The sequence below is a fragment of the Gymnodraco acuticeps genome, unplaced genomic scaffold (genome assembly GCF_902827175.1).
Source record: "Gymnodraco acuticeps unplaced genomic scaffold, fGymAcu1.1, whole genome shotgun sequence".
NCBI classification, from domain to species: Eukaryota; Metazoa; Chordata; class Actinopteri; order Perciformes; family Bathydraconidae; genus Gymnodraco; species Gymnodraco acuticeps.
This window is the reverse complement of record NW_022990389.1, coordinates 1,892-21,702: the sequence shown is the minus strand read 5'-3', so window position 1 is coordinate 21,702 and position 19,811 is coordinate 1,892. Positions and strand designations below refer to the sequence as shown.

General features: G+C 42.2%; 1 protein-coding gene across 1 annotated transcript in view; it reads right to left on the bottom strand.

Annotated features, from left to right (window-relative positions):
- LOC117551548 (vacuolar protein sorting-associated protein 13B) overlaps nt 1-19,013 on the bottom strand; it is a gene marked incomplete at its 5' end in the record, with an annotated part of 227,326 nt that extends 208,313 nt beyond the window's left edge. Inside the window, 2 exon segments of the mRNA XM_034224450.1 lie at nt 18,880-18,928; nt 18,930-19,013. Of these exon segments, the coding sequence (XP_034080341.1) occupies nt 18,880-18,928; nt 18,930-19,013 (133 nt within the window).
- Between the last annotated feature and the right edge of the window lie 798 nt (nt 19,014-19,811).

Here is a 19,811-nt window from a genome sequence, read left to right as displayed (position 1 = left end):
TAAATGAGAATTTATTTTGTTCAAACTCCTGGTCCTGTGGTGAAGTAACCCAATTTACCACAGCATTAGAACAGAGTAACTTGTGTTCTACTTATATTAAATAAAATCATTATAAGGTACATGAGACTTTGTGCTGTCCTGCATTTATCCTTAATTGACCTCTACTAATAATGACCTTTTTTATCACTTGTACTGTATCATGTCATAGGATATTTAACTGACACTTCATCGAGGTGATGTAATGCTGACTCGCAGGTTTCTTGTCTCTTACAGAAGGCTAGAAAACCATGAGAACTGAGCAAATGTAAGCACACACAAAAACACACTGTTTTAGACATGACATATCCTAGTGTCCCTGCTGTGGTCCAGACAAAGGTCGATCGCTGGGCTGACACTAATGGCAACAGTCAAGCACACAAAGCACATGGTAACAACCGCTCAATTAGCCGTTAAACTAGGACAAAAAGGCCCTTCAGTGCTCAACAGAGAAGAAGACACAGAAAGGAGGGTAAGAGACACAGAGGTAAAGGAGGGTAAGAGACACAGAGATAAAGGAGGGTAAGAGACACATAGGTAAAGGAGGGTAAGAGACACAGAGATAAATGAGTGTAAGAGACACAGAGGTAAAGGAGGGTAAGAGACACAGAGATAAAGGAGGGTAAGAGACACAGAGATAAATGAGGGTAAGAGACACATAGGTAAAGGAGGGTAATAGACACAGAGATAAAGGAGGGTAAGAGACACAGAGATAAATGAGGGTAAGAGACACATAGGTAAAGGAGGGTAAGAGACACATAGGTAAAGGAAGGTAAAAGACACATAGGTAAAGGAGGGTAAGAGACACAGATAAATGAGGGTAAGAGACACAGAGATAAAGGAGGGTAAGAGACACAGAGATAAATGAGGGTAAGAGACACATAGGTAAAGGAAGGTAAGAGACACATAGGTAAAGGAGGGTAAGAGACACATAGGTAAAGGAAGGTAAGAGACACAGAGGTAAAGGAGGGTAAGCGACACAGAGATAAATGAGGGTAAGAGACACATAGGTAAAGGAGGGTAAGAGACACAGAGGTAAAGGAGGGTAAGAGACACAGAGATAAATGAGGGTAAGAGACACATAGGTAAAGGAGGGTAAGAGACACAGAGGTAAAGGAGGGTAAGAGACACAGAGATAAAGGAGGGTAAGAGACACAGAGATAAAGGAGGGTAAGAGACACAGAGATAAATGAGGGTAAGAGACACATAGGTAAAGGAGGGTAAGAGACACAGAGGTAAAGGAGGGTAAGAGACACAGAGATAAAGGAGGGTAAGAGACACAGAGATAAAGGAGGGTAAGAGACACAGAGATAAAGGAGGGTAAGAGACACAGAGGTAAAGGAGGGTAAGAGACACAGAGATAAATGAGGGTAAGAGACACAGAGATAAAGGAGGGTAAGAGACACAGAGATAAAGGAGGGTAAGAGACACAGAGATAAAGGAGGGTAAGAGACACAGAGATAAAGGAGGGTAAGAGACAAAGAGATAAAGGAGCGTAAGAGACACAGAGATAAATGACAGTAAGAGACACATAGATAAAGGAGGGTAAGAGACACAGAGATAAAGGAGGGTAAGAGACACAGAGATAAAGGAGGGTAAGAGACACAGAGATAAAGGACGGTAAGAGACACAGAGATAAAGGAGGGTAAGAGACACAGAGATAAAGGACGGTAAGAGACACAGAGATAAAGGAGGGTAAGAGACACAGAGATAAAGGAGGGTAAGAGACACAGAGATAAAGGAGGGTAAGAGACACAGAGATAAAGGAGGGTAAGAGACACAGAGATAAAGGAGGGTAAGAGACACAGAGATAAAGGAGGGTAAGAGACACAGAGATAAAGGAGGGTAAGAGACACAGAGATAAAGGAGGGTAAGAGACACAGAGATAAAGGAGGGTAAGAGAAGGGTGGAATGAGGCAGAACACACAGGTTAGCCTGAGGTCTGTGTGTGTTGAAGCCATCAGGGCGTCACATCGAGACATATTCCATGATTTTAAGGTCTGCCTTGCTCAGCAGCTCTATCCCACAGTTGTCATGAAGCAGTGGTGAGGTCATAGCACCGGCGTGCCTTCTCAGACACCAGGCTCCTAAATATCACTAAAACAGCCACATGGGTAGTCATGGCAACGAGTGTGTTGCCGGTGCAATGGACAAAAAGGATGGTTAGTTGTTCCCCTTGTTTGTTCTTGCCGTAGCAAACCTGCCTTCATCTTGTGGGTAGGAGAGTGCGTGTGTGTGTGTGTGTGTGTGTGTGTGTGTGTGTGTGTGTGTGTGTGTGTGTGTGTGTGTGTGTGTATAATTTTGTCTGGCATCTCTTAGTACTTTCTCACACTCAACATCCAGGTGCCCGTGGCATTCAGGGACTATGAAATGGACCAAATAGGTCACGATGCAATCAGTGTTGCATCATTACGTACTAAGCACATTATTTGCCCATACTGTACATTTTAAACATTTGATTACCCACATTTTCCAATATGCCTTCTCTCTCATTCTTATTTGTCAGCTACATTGTTTCAGTGAGTCTTGCACAAAACCAATTCAAATGTGCGTATACTTTACTTAATGTCCGCCGTCACTGAAAATGGACAGGGCAGACTGGGTTTCATGGCTTCATGTCTTTGGTTGACTAGTCTGCCGAGAGTGCTGTATTAACCGCTGCAGCTGTGTAGTGGATCCTTACATCCTTACAGAGCTGAGGCTGCTCTCTATCGTCAGTTCAAACCCTCACTAATCATCCTTGATGAAATCTTAATGTAGACAATGACCTACGTTCTGACCATCAGAGACATCAATACTGCTCACACACTATTGTGCCATGTCCCTCCAATTCACAAAAATAATCAATTGCCAACCCAGTGCCACAAAAAGAGCTATGTTGGTCCACAGGGCAAAACGTAGTAAAAACCCTCTCAAATTGTGACATGGTGATGGAGCAGGTCTGTGAAGCAGGGGAGGGGCCTGGTGGTGGAGCAGGTCTGTGAAGCAGGGAGGGGCCTGGTGGTGGAGCAGGTCTGTGAAGCAGGGAGGGGCCTGGTGGTGGAGCAGGTCTGTGAAGCAGGGAGGGGGCCTGGTGGTGGAGCAGGTCTGTGAAGCAGGGAGGGGGCCTGGTGGTGGAGCAGGTCTGTGAAGCAGGGAGGGGCCTGGTGGTGGAGCAGGTCTGTGAAGCAGGGATGGGCCTGGTGGTGGAGCAGGTCTGTGAAGCAGGGAGGGGCCTGGTGGTAGAGCAGGTCTGTGAAGCAGGGAGGGGCCTGGTGGTGGAGCAGGTCTGTGAAGCAGGGAGGGGCCTGGTGGTGGAGCAGGTCTGTGAAGCAGGGAGGGGCCTGGTGGTGGAGCAGGTCTGTGAAGCAGGGAGGGGCCTGGTGGTGGAGCAGGTCTGTGAAGCAGGGAGGGGGCCTGGTGGTGGAGCAGGTCTGTGAAGCAGGGAGGGGCCTGGTGGTGGAGCAGGTCTGTGAAGCAGGGAGGGGCCTGGTGGTGGAGCAGGTCTGTGAAGCAGGGAGGGGCCTGGTGATGGAGCAGGTCTGTGAAGCAGGGAGGGGCCTGGTGATGGAGCAAGGCTGTGAGGGAGGGAGGGGCCTGGTGGTGGAGCAGGTCTGTGAAGCAGGGAGGGGCCTGGTGGTGGAGCAGGTCTGTGAAGCAGGGAGGGGCCTGGTGATGGAGCAGGGCTGTGAGGGAGGGGGGGGCCTGGTGGTGGAGCAGGTAATACATCTTCGGCTGACTCAATATGAAAGTCAGCTGAATTAGTATTGATACTGCAAGGAGACGTATTGTGTGAAGAGAAATGAAAGATGTTGTTTAATTGCTGATATATTTATGATCCACGTCATGTATTCAGTTTCGCTGTGGGAGTTCTTCCAGTTTGTCCAAAAGTCTTCTAATCAGGGCTCTATAAATAAAGAACTACGGCAGATGTGTAATATTTAATATAGCCGAACCATTTTTTTAAATGCATTTATGTCATGACTTTCAAAGAGAAAAGCAAGCACACGCGGAATAAAGTATGATTTTTTTTTTTTTAAAACATTTTGTTTTTCTTATTGTGTAAACTACAACTCCCGAGGTGCACCGCCACTAAAACAATCACCTCGCTTGTTGACTAATTCTGAGGTTTGTCAAGCAAAGAGGACTGGCGGTGTCTTCACAACGATAGCTGGGGATTATGTGTAGTGTAGTTTCAACCAATTTAAACCAATCAATGTTGTGTAATTAACAAGGAAAAACTGGTGTTTTTTAGTTGATGAGTAGAGCAGATATCACTGTGAAATCATTTGACAGGAAGGACAATACTTACTTCCTGATGTATGCAGCGAGAGCCCTAGCAACCACCTTGGTTACTGTGAAAACTCAGAGACCAGAAATACTGTTTTCACGCCATGAGAGTTGACGATAACTTGCCATGGATGCTGGTCAATAATAATCAATAGGGGGAAAGACGTATGTCACAATTTCAGAGTTTATTTTTGTTAACATACTACGTTTTGCCCTGTGGACACATTTTTTTGTGTGACTGGGTTGCTATTACACACCATAATATTGTTAGTGTGTGTGAGTGAACCCTTCATGACTAGAAGTTGGAGACTGTTTTGCTGTGTGTGTGAATATGCTTATATGAGTAGGTATGCAGCGTGCTACATGCACTATGAACTCACATAAAGCTGTAGAACTAATTGTATAATGCACAACATGCAGTGAGTATAATACATGTGGTTATAATTCTTTTTGGCAGACCAACATCAGCAGACCCTGAATTTCAGCCAACAATTGCAGCAATTACCATTAAATTCAACTTTTTACACTAACCTTCTTCTACCTTTCATTCAAATGTATACCATATTCAAATCAAGTCGTGTTCTAGAGGAACCCATCAATATTTTTGATGTTTTTACTTAGTGGCCAGGCCTCAACGTTGGTATACTTGCTGCAGTTTTCATCTAACAACCGGTTATTGCCCTAATCCTAGAGACCTTAAGGCAAAAATCTTTTAAAAAGTCTAAATATGATATTTGGCCTCAAATCATCTGAGGCCTGGCGCACCCCCTGCGATCTTGGGCACGCCCCCCAGGTTGGGAACCACTGCTCTAGGAGAAGGCAAGACTGTGAATGTCCTTCCCAGGAGAGAGTCTGTTAGGCCAATCAGAAAGTGTGTTAAAGTACAGCATAGGCAGTAACAATGCAAAGCCAGCCTGCTCTCCGATTTGTTTTAAATACCATTCCAGGACTCTGTTTGTTAATCCTGGGGTCATTATTTGGAATGAAACTGCCATATCTTGTTATAGTGACTTGGCGCCTGCCATTTCTGCAGGGAGGGGATTGAGAAAAGTAGAGACAGGCAGGGACAGAGAATGAGAAAGACAGAGAGAACACAAGAGGTCTAAACTCAAATGAAAGAGAAATATGACAGGAGCGCCCAAAGCTCTTAAACCTGCCCAGGCCTAACAAGTCCTGAGAGTCCTCTCAAAGTGGGGTTATTCCCCCTGTCTCGTGCCATCTCAGCCATGTCCTCATGTTCACCCTCTGTTAGGCTCTTAGACTATGAGGGTATTGGCCAAACTCTATCCATACACCCTCTCCTTTCCTACTCTGTTTGTTCTCACTCTCCCATCCCTCCCTCTTTCTCTCTCAGTGTACGCAAGTGAGATGCCCTGGTCCCGCAGAGATAGAATAACACTGCTGTAAAACGAGTGGACACTCACAAACAAAAAATGCTCTACTCTGCATCTACTCTCTACTCTGTATCTACTCTCTACTCGGTATCTACTCTCTACTCTGTATCTACTCTCTACTCTCTATCGACTCTGTACTCTGTATCTACTCTGTACTCTGTATCTACTCTCTACTCTGTATCTACTCTCTACTCTGTATCTACTCTGTATCTACTCTCTACTCTCTACTCTCTACTCTCTACTCTCTACTCTCTACTCTCTACTCTCTACTCTCTACTCTCTACTCTCTACTCTCTACTCTCTACTCTCTACTCTCTACTCTCTACTCTCTACTCTCTACACTCTACTCTGTACTCTGTATCTACTCTGTATCTACTCTGTACTCTGTATCTACTCTCTACTCTGTATCTACTCTCTATCTACTGTGTACTCTGTATCTACTATCTACTCTGTATCTACTCTCTATCTACTCTCTACTCTGTATCTACTCTGTACTCTGTATCTACTCTGTATCTACTCTCTACTCTCTATCTACTCTCTACTCTATATCTACTATCTACTCTGTATCTACTCTGTACTCTGTATCTACTCTGTATCTACTCTGTACTCTGTATCTACTCTCTACTCTGTATCTACTCTCTATCTACTGTGTACTCTGTATCTACTATCTACTCTGTATCTACTCTGTATCTACTCTCTATCTACTCTCTACTCTGTATCTACTCTGTACTCTGTATCTACTCTGTATCTACTCTGTATCTACTCTCTACTCTGTATCTACTATGTATCTACTCTCTACTCTGTATCTACTCTCTACTCTTTATCTACTCTGTATCTACTATCTACTCTGTATCTACTCTCTACTCTGTATCTACTCTGTATCTACTCTCTACTCTGTATCTACTCTCTACTCTGTATCTACTCTGTACTCTGCATCTACTATGTATCTACTCTGTATCTACTCTCTACTCTGTATCTACTCTGTACTCTGCATCTACTATGTATCTACTCTCTATCTACTCTCTACTCTGTATCTACTCTGTACTTTGTATCTACTCTGTACTCTGTATCTACTCTGTATCTACTCTCTACTCTGTATCTACTCTCTACTCTGTATCTACTCTCTACTCTGTATCTACTCTCTACTCTGTATCTACTCTGTATCTACTCTCTACTCTGTATCTACGCTCTACTCTGTATCTACTCTCTACTCTGTATCTACTCTGTATCTACTCTCTACTCTGTATCTACTCTCTACTCTGTATCTACTCTGTATATACTCTCCACTCTGTATCTACTCTGTACTCTGTATCTACTCTGCATCTACTCTGTATCTACTCTCTACTCTGTATCTACTCTCTACTCTGTATCTACTCTGTATATACTCTCCACTCTGTATCTACTCTGTACTCTGTATCTACTCTGTATCTACTCTGCATCTACTCTCTATCTACTCTCTACTCTGTATCTACTCTGTACTTTGTATCTACTTTGTACTCTGTATCTACGCTCTACTCTGTATCTACTCTCTACTCTGTATCTACTCTGTATCTACTCTCTACTCTGTATCTACTCTCTACTCTGTATCTACTCTGTATCTACTCTGTATATACTCTCCACTCTGTATCTACTCTCTACTCTGTATCTACTCTGTAGCTACTCTGTATCTACTCTGTATCTACTCTCTACTCTGTATCTACTCTCTACTCTGTATCTACTCTCTACTCTGTATCTACTATGTACTCTGTATCGACTCTCTACACTGTATCTACTCTGTATCTACTCTCTACTCTGTATCTACTCTCTACTCTGTACTCTGTATCTACTCTGTATCTACCCTCTACTCTGTCATCTGTATCTACTCTGTATCTACTCTGTATCTACTCTCTACTCTGTATCTACTCTCTACTCTGTATCTACTCTGTATCTACTCTCTACTCTGTATCTACTCTCTACTCTCTATCTACTCTGCATCTACTCTGTATCTACTCTCTACTCTGTATCTACTCTGTATTTACTCTGTATATACTCTCTACTCTGTATCTACTCTCTACTCTGTATCTACTCTGTATCTACTCTCCACTCTGTATCTACTCTCTACTCTCTACTCTGTATCTACTCTCTACTCTGTATCTACTCTGTATCTACTCTCTACTCTGTATCTACTCTCTACTCTGTATCTACTCTGTATCTACTCTGTATTTACTCTGTATATACTCTCTACTCTGTATCTACTCTGTACTCTGTTTCTACTCTGTATCTACTCTCTACTCTGTATCTACTCTGTACTCTGTATCTACTCTCTACTCTGTATCTACTCTGCAACTACTCTGTATCTACTCTGTATCTACTCTCTACTCTGTATCTACTCTCTACCTACTCTGCATCTACTCTGTATCTACTCTCTACTCTGTATCTACTCTGTATCTACTCTGTATTTACTCTGTATATACTCTCTACTCTGTATCTACTCTGTATCTACTCTCTACTCTGTATCTACTCTGTACTCTGTTTCTACTCTGTATCTACTCTCTACTCTGTATCTACTCTGTACTCTGTATCTACTCTCTACTCTGTATCTACTCTCTACTCTGTATCTACTCTGTAACTACTCTGTATCTACTCTGTACTCTGTATCTACTCTCTACTCTGTATCTACTCTCTACTCTGTATCTACTCTCTACTCTGTATCTACTCTCTACTCTGTATCTACTATGTACTCTGTATCGACTCTCTACACTGTATCTACTCTGTATCTACTCTCTACTCTGTATCTACTCTCTACTCTGTACTCTGTATCTACTCTGTATCTACCCTCTACTCTGTAATCTGTATCTACTCTGTATCTACTCTCTACTCTGTATCTACTCTCTACTCTGTATCTACTCTGTATCTACTCTCTACTCTGTATCTACTCTGTATCTACTCTGTATCTACCCTCTACTCTGTAATCTGTATCTACTCTGTATCTACTCTCTACTCTGTATCTACTCTGTATCTACTCTCTACTCTCTATCTACTCTGCATCTACTCTGTATCTACTCTCTACTCTGTATCTACTCTGTATCTACTCTGTATTTACTCTGTATATACTCTCTACTCTGTATCTACTCTCTACTCTGTATCTACTCTCTACTCTGTATCTATCTATGTCCTTCCCAAGCGCTTAAGCAAGACAACCATAAAACAGACTGATGGAGGGATTTCTGCATTTCTCCATGCTGCCTGCTATCTTTTTGGTATGTTCCTTTTACACATGGTTTACAGTGAGTTGAAGTGTTGTATATTCTGTTACAGCTGCGAGTAGAGGCAGGAATGGGGCTCGCCTATTTGTTTTTGATGATAGTAGGTGTTTATTTAAATATTTACGTAACTCCATTTGTTATGGGGTTAATGAAGCAACCATGGAAACAGTGGTGGTGAGGCCAGGCGGACTGAACAGGTGAGGAATGGCAAGAGGACTGCAGTTATAGAGTTATCTTGCCCATTCCTACACACACTGGAACCATAAACACACTGCATGTTATCTCCTTCTGCCAGCTATGGATAGGAAGCACCTCTGTGGCACGGGCTGAATAGGCATCTACCAATCAGGTCCATCCCAGCCTCTGCAGTCAGAAACGTACCAGAAACGTAACCCCAAACTGCTCCCGTAGGCATGAATAAGGTATTGAAGTGTTTGTAATTCCCTGAAAAAGCGTCAGCTAAATACACTTTAAAGGGGACCTCATGCAAAATGCACTTTTGTATGTCTTTTATACATGAATATGTGTCCCCGGTGTGTCAGGGAACTCACCAAGTGTCAGAAACACAACCCTCTCTCTTTTCCTCCATACCCAAATCTCTAAAAACGGGGCTGCAACGGAGTTGATTATTATTTGAATTTTTCTGACGTCAGAAAAGGGGTGCTCCGCCTATACGGACAACTCTCCACCTATAAGGGGAATGAGAGACCGCTCGAAAGCGCTGGAGACGCTGTAGTACATATGCCAGGCCTGTAAGTGGCGCTGTTGTCTGCCACAAAAGCAGAATCAGCCCTTGCAAAAACAGGGCTGGAAAAGAGCAAATAGAGCGAAATGAGGCATGGCTAAAATGCATGATCTGTTTGGTATTTTGAAAAAAAAAAAAAACAGACATGTTTTATATAGGTATGGCCCTACAATATATGTTTCAAATACAGCATGATAGGTCCACTTTAATTTAGACATCCAGAGATGGTCATCATATTCGATGTTTTGTTTCATTATCCTGTATTACTATGTTGCAAATGTATTATCTTTTCAATTTACACACGGCATCTATTGCATCTGTCCGTCCTGGGAGAGGGATCCCTCCTCTGTTGCTCTCCCTGAGGTTTCTCCCATTTTTCCCTTTAAACTGTGGGTTTTCTCCGGAAGTTTTTCCTTGTACGATGTGAGGGTCTAAGGGCAGAGGGTCTAAGGGCAGAGGGTGTCGTATTGTCATATTCTGTACAAACTGTGAAGTCCACTGAGACAAATGTAACATTTGTGATATTGGGCTATATAAATAAACATTGATTGATTGATTGATATTATTTTTAACAGTTTTTATTTCAGTTTCATTATACACACATGTTCACATTTTAGTTTCAGGTTTCAACCACTTATTGCAATACACTTAATTGCTGCTGTAAGCAATATTTGTAGATGATATGTCCTAGCTCTTCCCTCAATGATGGATGAATGGGATATGGATGTTTGTCTCTCCTAGTGTTCTCTGTCAGTCTGTCATCATAATAGCTTTCAATGTTGTCTGCCGTCATTGTCTTCCCCGGTGTGCTTCAGCATGTTTCCTGTATCTCCATTATTCCTGGTCTCATCCTTGTTTGTCCCTCATTTTGTTTTGCTACTTTCCCTTTGTTTACCTTGCATGCTCTTTATGTTTTTTCCCCAACAGCTTTGATTGCATAAATATCGCTTTTGTTTATATTTTTATACCTGAATCACCTCTTTATGTACTGCATTTGGATGGTGCCTTTCGTAGCTCTGTGACAAAGACAAACAAAAAGAGAAGCGAGAAGAGGACCACACACATTTCCTATGGCAATCCTCACGCACACTTTACCATCAGAAATCAGCCTTAAAGAGCCTGTGACAGCATCCCAACAACTGTTGTGCAATGAAATATTGGGCTACTAGTCATCTCGAACCGTCAGTTTAAAAAAGATGGTGCGATACCGTTCCGATAAATATCAATAATTTCGAACATCGCGGGGAAATTCCTTCGACTCATTTTGAAGTTTTGGGGGAAGCCGGAAGTGACGTCAATGCGGGAACGCTTCACTGTGCGGCGAGAGAGCCAAACACGGACAACGTGTGTTGTCATGCGTAGAAATGGTGAATTACTGAGTTTAGGCACGTTAATAACGTTGTAATGAAGTTGACTACAGTATATTCATATTTGTCAGTGCTTTCATGTCAATTCGGCGAACATAAACATAAATGATCGTGGTGAAGATGATGATTAAATTAGGATTAAAAATCGGTAGTGAGAGCTACTGAATTTCCTCCCGTCGGATGTGATATAAAAACAAATCGATTATTTTTGTAGTTGTAAACTCAAGTGGATGAAACTACATTTATTAGTGCTTTCATGTCAATTCGGCGAACATATGATAGATTAAATGATCGTGAGGATGATGATTAAAAATCGTTTGTTTGAGCCGGTCTGCATTTCCTGATGAGAAAACAAACCGATGCTTTTTGTAGTTGTAGTACACCAACATGGATTAAACGTGTTTTTTTTTCACCACAATGTTGGGGAAATTAATGGATAGAATGCACAGATTATTATTATTATTATTATTCCCACTCCGATCGGGACACTAGGTCCACCGTTTCCCCGCAGCGAGGCTCCCCCCGTTGACAGTTTACGTGGGCTGGGCTGGGTGCAGTGGCGGACTGGCCATCGGGACGAATCCCGATGGGCCGGTACCGAAGTGGGCCGGTCGGATAAGTCACTAGCACATCCCCCCTTGACAATTTACTAGCGGTACCGAAGTGGGCCGGTCGAGAGTCCCGGGATGATTTTTAGTCCCATTCCACCACTGGCTACATGACCGTATGATCGCCCATATTGACGCACCTAATTCCTAAACTTCTAACAGATACAACATAAAGCGATCCTTCAGCCTCATATGAGCTCTCAGACACGTTCAAAATTAAACTGTCATCGCTGTCTGAGCTTGCTGCTGTGTGCACCATCGTGCGTTTACATGCAGATGCTGGAATCCTGAACGGTGCAGCTGGAGCGCTGTGCCCGCAATGACGTCACACATCATTTGGCGGGACTTGAAGAATCCCCGAGAAGATCCAGAAAATGGTCAACATTGAAGGGCAGATTAATGGTTATCAAAGTACAAATATCCAAAATCAGTTCAGTAACGGTTTCAAGGGGACAATATCTACTCAAATTGATGGGTTTGGATGATGGGGGAAACTCGTGTCACAGGCTCTTTAAACAACTATACTCAATAGAAAGCTGACAAAAGACGTAGAAAGGAGATTTTCTGCCAGCCAGACCATTAAACAACTATTACACAATAGGACATGTCTTCTTAGTGTAACACCAAGAACCATTTGTGAGGTTTCCTATTCCATCCTGTTCATCTGTCATCTGATCTAAGCCCCCTCATGCACATTAGTCCACTCTGCATCTGATGAACCACAACTCAACCCCCCCCCCCCCCCCTTTCTCTGTTCCTCTCACTTCAACCTCAAGAGCCACAGCCAACATCCACAAGGCCTCGCACACTTATCATTCATGAAAGCAGAGAAGGATGCATAAGGACAAATGTTTTCCCCTGAGAGCCCAGGAGTTCTGAGTTTGGGCGCCTCAGTGTTCAGGGGCCAGAGACATATCAGCAAGTAGAGTCCCCTACTGACTACCACAATGTTTCCCAGGGGGGGCCTCTATCTCATTATTTATTCTTGTTTTCTTTCCCTTCTCCAACCATCATTACCTTGATAAATTATTGACTTTACTAGAAAAATTAAACTACATAAATAACTCCACAATAAAAATATTATCCCCTTCTGCAGCGTGCAGAGCAGCCAATAAAAACCTGTCTGACTTCCATCAGGCTACTTTGGCTTGGATTATAGTAATGTATGACTGTGTAGTTCTGCATTAAGTCTTCCCATCAGTTCTCTCTCTTTATTTTATAGATGTGTATACGCATGTATTTATTAGTTTTGTTCTGCTCTTTCTTCCTTCAAATACATTGAATTATGGCTTTCCACAATATATACAGTGTGTCTCAAATGCATGGAACGTGGACATTCTTTCCTGTTCAAAATCTTTTTACTGGCACGCCATCAGACAGACGTTCTTATGAGGCCCACATTCTTGACTAACTCCAGATATTGTCTTTTACCTTTCATATTGACAATAGGAATAATGCACTTTCTGGTCCTCACAGTAAACAGCTAAATGACATCTAATCCTATCACCCAGACCATTAGCAGACAGGAACTAAGACAACAGTTATCGTTCCAACCTTAGAGAAGCACAGTCTGATCAGCGGGGTTCGAAGTGAAAGCAGTATGTTTTCAGAACGCCAGCGGCTAATTTTAGGATTGAAAAAGAAATCCAGTGAGATCATTTCTCTGGTAGATGTTAGAGAACAATGAGAAGCTCGGGACTCGGGAGGCCCTCCATCAGAAACACAGGGCTGCTGCCAATAAGAACATTCATTAGGGACAAATAAAGAAATACTTAGAGGCAAGTTTTATGAGAACCAATTTGTGGCGTAATTGTGTGGGCAGACATAAATCAACCTCAAACTGAGGAGAAACAACTTGTTTTTAGAGTTGCCGTACCACTGCCTTTATTGTAAAGGATAATCATACAAAAACACTGTTCACACTTTCGATGATGTTACTAAGCAATAACCAAACAAACCCCTGATGTGTGTTCAATGATCTTGTGTTGACTTGTTTATAATCTAGTCAAAAACATCAGCCTCTAGTTTATCCAGCAGATAATTAAGTCAGACCATACAAAAATAAAGAAATATTACCATTATAAAAGCCAACCAGAGCCATAGAATTATATAAATGTTGAATTAACAACACAAAAAAACGGGCAAATGCAAAGTATGTGTCCAGCTTATAGAATCATAACAAACAAAACTATACACAAATAATGTAGATTTCTTATGTGAAAGAGAGCCAATCTTAATTGCAGACTTTTTTAACATAAAAATAAATGTAATATATGTGACCATGTGATGCGGAACATGCTTTGGTCACAATGTTGGTTCTGAGAGGCAGCGGTGTCCTGCAACATGTTCCCTGTATACATATACTTAACATGAGGATTGACCAAAGCCAGAAAGGAATCGGCAGAGTAAAATATTCTGTTGCCAAATGGAGTTGAGTGTATATGGGTTCTGGGACAGAGCTGGGCAGCCCCACAGCCGGTATGATATCACCTTGCCCTCAGTGCTTTCTGGGGAAATGATCTGCAATGAACTGGCTCTGTGTGTCTCTGTACATTTGCCTACACATTAACAGGCACCTTACAAAAGCCTGCAGGAAAGTCCCCCTTGATTACGACGAAACTGTAGCTAGGCTGAGTGTGGTTACAAAACAACATAACACTCTCTTTACATCATAAAAGTGCCAGGCATGTGTTCAAATGGCCAATTGGAAGCAGGGACATCTAGCTATTGCAATTGTTCTGAGGAGGCTTTGAACTGCTAAAAGCTCTGAAAATGATTTTCTTCATGTGGATTATGATTTATTCTGTATTTCCCCAAGGTAATTTCTATGGGGAAATCAATAGCTCCAGTGGAAAACTTTGATAATCAATAGGCACAGAAAGAGACGGCTTTGGCCAATTTATAATCTGGCGGAACAAAACACAGCTCTATATCCATACTCCATATAACCAGCTAATGGGAGTCATTTCATCTCATAATACTATTTCAAACAACCACACTATGGAAATAGCAAAGAGTTAACTTATATATTTGTTTTAATTGACGTCTGTAGTTCATGATGGGGATAGACGCAGACCATCTCTGACCACGGCAGGAGGGCGAAAGTTGGAACAGTATTGTGCAATATTAAGTTTTCTATAACAATCTTTGGAAGAATGCACACACTATTTTGAAGGATTCATCAGCATTTTAGCAGTTGGGATTATAATTGTTGATGGATAATGAAGTAGTTTAGAATACTTAATTTGCGGCATATTTAAAATCAGCAGATTTTTACAAACGACAAAAGGGAAAGCTTCACGAGAGCATCCTGGACTTTGACGAAATACAAACATTACAATAACTCATTGGCTAAGTATTTAGGTAATACACCCAAGGTTGATTCATTGTCAACAAAATACCAGTGTAAGGGTTCCTATGAGAACCTGGTGATGTCTCCTGAAGCTGAAGGGACACACCAGTGGCAGTCAGCGCGGCTGTTTGCCAGTCTGACGTCTTTATTCATCGGGCCGGTTCAAAGACATGTTGACTCCAACTGGCAAACAACTTGCATATCTCTCATCTGGTTATCTAAATACATGACTGAAGACTGAAAATAAAACTTCAGCTGCAGTGATTACAACCCCCTAAAAGTCGCTTGACAGATGATATACCGGAAATAACCCTGCAACTTAAATCAGCCACGTAATAAACCTGGACATTTATTTGAAGAAATGTTAATTAAAAGAAAGCACTTTGGAGCGTTTGAGGAAAATGCCAAATGATGATTTAGCAAAAAAAATAAACATTTAATTAAATTCTCAGGGCAATTATTATTTAGCTTGAAAACCTTGTTCCTTTATTGCTGCTGGGATTAAGGTCCATCATGACACAATGATGGTTTCTCAAATATAGTCAGATCAACTTCAACTGTAGTCAATTATTATTGCCTATTGATTAAGCTACACAGCTGGATCACATGTCCAGGGGTAAACATGCAGCACTTAATAATAGATTCTGAAAAATCCATCAGATCACAGCTGTGTATAAATCATTTTAAAGATGAAATGCAACCTGCAGACAATACAAAAGCAGAAGACCGTTTTATGTTTTTATGGGATAGTGGTGGTCTAATGGATAGTGAGGTGGGCTCGGAAGGTTGTGAGTTCAAATCCCGCCAGGAACACCACCACTAGTGTGCCCTTGAGTAAGGCACTTAGTCCCTTAGTTACTCCAGGGAGAATGTCCCTGTAATCGGTCATTGTAAGTCGCTTTGGATAAAAGCGTCAGCTAAATGAAATGTAATGTAATGTATGTCCAGCTGAGAGTCAACAACGTATAAACACTACAGGCAAACATGAATAACTGAGGTGGATCTAAGGGCTGACCGTGTTCAACACAACAGCTAATCCAGAGAGAGCTCCTGTCCTCTTTAAACATCCAGATCCTCATTCACGATGTGCTGCACATGGAAAAGCAATTCATAAATCATCTTTAGAGCGCCTAATTCCAATCATAACATGTTAGATGTCAGCAGCTCTTCTCACGAGGTGACTGGGGGCGCTCACAGAAACCTGATATCTCCAGATATCAGGTTTCTCTGTATTGAGTATTATCGCACTGTGACAAGCAAAGCCTCGGGAATATGAAGAATTAACATGGAGGTGGAACAGGATTTGTATGAATTTATAGAAGTGTTTGAATTATCACCACAACCCAAAACCAAAAGAGATGATAACTTTCTTCATTATTGGCCCATTGGAAGGGTGAAGACATCTTCAGATACAAAGTAACACAATTGTTAATTGCAGGAAGGATGTATTGTTATGTAACAAGGTGGTGTGGAAGGAAATACAATACTTGCTGTGCTGCAAGTCCTCCTCTGTAGTGTTGTTGAGCCTCAGTGATGATCTGACTGCAGGGAGGCTTATTGTTTCACCATGATTAAAACCAAAAGGGCTGCATGCATCTGCCCTTTTTTCTTTTCTGATTGCTCGCGGAAACAATGTGTAACTTTTCATTAGATCTACTCCTGTAACATTGCAGCAATTTCCAGAGACGCTGGTCATTCAACTGCAAGTGGAATTCCAACAAAAAGCCTTGGAGTGGGGGCACTGAGGGTTAGATTTCATCAGAACATAGTTACTAACCACTTCGGATAAATATTCCGATCAGAAAAAGGACTTTTTCAGTCATCTACAAACACCTATTCGTTAGACAGAGACAACACTGCGGAGAGCATGACTAAGAGAGAAAAAACACCATGGGATAAAAAAAAAGCTCAACGTGGAAAGACAAACAGACAGCTACCCACACAGATAGGCCGCTTTACAAAGAAGTTTGGAGGCAGAGGAGCAGTCACTGTAAGTTGAGTGCTGCTGAGAAGCTGCAGCCTGATTCAGCTATGTGTTTAGTGTTGGAGCCAACGTGAATGCTTACTGAAGACCCCTCATGAGAGAGAATATACTGTAGAGATGTGAATAAGCAAAGATGCTGCGCTATGGAAAAGACATTAGTGCAGATTTTGAATGAAACAAGGAACATAGGGGAAACCAGGAGGAAGAGGCGGCACAACCTTTCAGCTGTGAGCTTGTAAAGCAAGCAGGGATGGATCCCTAATGGCCTTTCTTAGACTCTGAAATGTCAAAGGAGCATTTCAAAACACTTGACAGGGGGGGGGGGGGACGTCATAGACGCAAAATGTTATTTACAGCTACAGGATGACTTCACCCAAAACAGGGATTCATTACTGCTGCTGGGAACACATTTCTCATGGACAAAAGAGAAAGAAAAAACAACCACTTGCTTATTTCCCCTGACTGTTCACTGCGATGCTTTGGCAAATAAGGTTTCAAATGTTGTTTAAATGTGTGGAGAAGACCTGGAGCCTAAACACTGCGAGAGTCAAACAGTAGAGGCTGGGAAGACCATATTTCATTCTTATTTTTACTTGAAACTAATTCAGTTACAAAAAGCTAGCCAATAAGTTCCATTAGATCACATTAATTAAATATCTATAGGGGGACACGATAGGGAAGGGCTGGGCTATTAGGCACATAAATACACGTGAGCATTAAATGAAAACCATTTCTGCAGTCAGTAAAGCTCTGTGTTGTGTCAAGGACAGCTCCTTAACAGACTGGCTGCTCCAGCCATCCTCATAGACGGGAGTGGAATAATACATGTGTACAGTGTGTGTGTGTGTTTGCTTGGTATTCGTTCACATAACTCTCCCTGAGGTCCACTAAACAGATTCATCACACCAATAAAAAAAAATGTGTGTACTCCATTGATGCAGGAGATAAATTGTCAGTAGCCATATTTGTCTTTCACCTGTCCTGCACACATCAACGATACTTCAAAAGCTTATGGATACTGTTAGTTTGTTCTTTGTTCATCTCACACTAAAGCAAAAATCTAAATCTGTGACGAGATCCTGAACTGATATCTATCCTCAATCAATTCCTCCTCCTTCGCTTTGTTTTTCCTTTCCGTCCATCTTCAGTCAAAGGGTTCAGAGTTCCTACTAAGAAAAATAGGAGTTCTAGTGAATTCAAAGGAAGGACCACAGCAATGCTACATTAGTGTGGGAGAATGTCTGTGAGCAAGTGTGTATATGTACAGTATATGTATAACCCTGCTTGCCGGTATGATTGTGTCTAAATGTATATGCGTCCTGATATGAACATGTATTCTGTGAAGTAGTGTGTGTGCCCTTAACGTGTTTGTTCTGAACAGGGGGGCCCTAGAAAGCGGAAAACTGGCATGGAGGCAGGCTCCGCACAGCCAAGCCACTCATCTATTCTGGGCATCCAGAGCTCACAGTTCTACTTGCAGCAGAGGAAAACAGAATATGTGATGTCCTCTGAGAAACGGGTTCACTCAGGTGTCAGCGAGCTGTCGTGTGTTATGTAATAATAATAAAAACATGATTTATTGCATAGAAAGAAGATGTTGTGAAATGTTGTTATTCCACTTTTGGCAGACCATATCCTCAAACATAGAAACAGTGGTAGTTATTCCAAATAGCAAGGGAAAAGTAAATGTCTTTGCCATTTCCATTTGTATACTAATTCTTACTTACATCACACAGACAGAGGATCTGTTCCCTTTATGTGTGTAAACCTCTTTGATGCACTTCATCAGAGTTAGTGTAACGCTATTGTATTAAGACCAATGTCAGAGCAATATCTTGAACAGCACACCCATGGCACAGCTTACGGGTGGTAAACCTACCTGTCACTGTTTTAGTTTTGACAGGGCTGCTGGCGTAGTCAGAGGCCTGGTTGGGGGGTAGTTCGGGGGGGGGGGGCACTCCCCAACATCACCTCATCCTCTCTCCTCTTGGCCAAAGGAACTAAACCTGGAGCCTGCAATGACATCAAAGCATGTGTGAGCACCGACAGTATGAGTTCATGGGAAAGGTATTATGTTATGGTCTCTCATATGACTGCATTTCCATTGCATCTGCAAATATTCAGTCTTTTAAAAAGAGCATGTTATCAGGAGACAGAGCACACATTTCTGTTTGTCAAGTAATATAGTATGGCCATGACCTGTAGATAAAACTAGACAGCATCAGATCTGGGTTAACCAGAAGATGCAATGCAAGGCACAACAGGGGAGGGGGGAAAGGAGGAAAATAAATGAAATGCAGTGGAACACAACAGAGGCCTCCAACACCAACAAGGCTAGTGAGCAGTCTCCCATGCTGCTGGCAGGACACACACACACACACACACACACACACACACACACACACACACACACACACACACACACACACACACACACACACACACACTGGCAGTAAGGTGGCTAAAAGACAGCAGAGTGGAAGGTCTGTAATAAAGGAACCCATTAGCATCAGCAGGCCTAGGCTATGATGCAACACACACCCACCCACCCACACACACACACACCACACACACACACACACACACACACACACACACACACACACACACACACACACACACACACACACACACACACACACACACACACACAGAAAGATGCAGTTGTCTTTGAATTACTGGGTCGGACCTATGGTCGGGACCCAAGGCTGGTTGTGGTTAGATTTAAAATGGGTTCCAAAATGACATCATGTTTTTCAAACTACTGGCTAGAGGAATAATGCCAAATCATCAAGGTTCTTGCAACTTGCA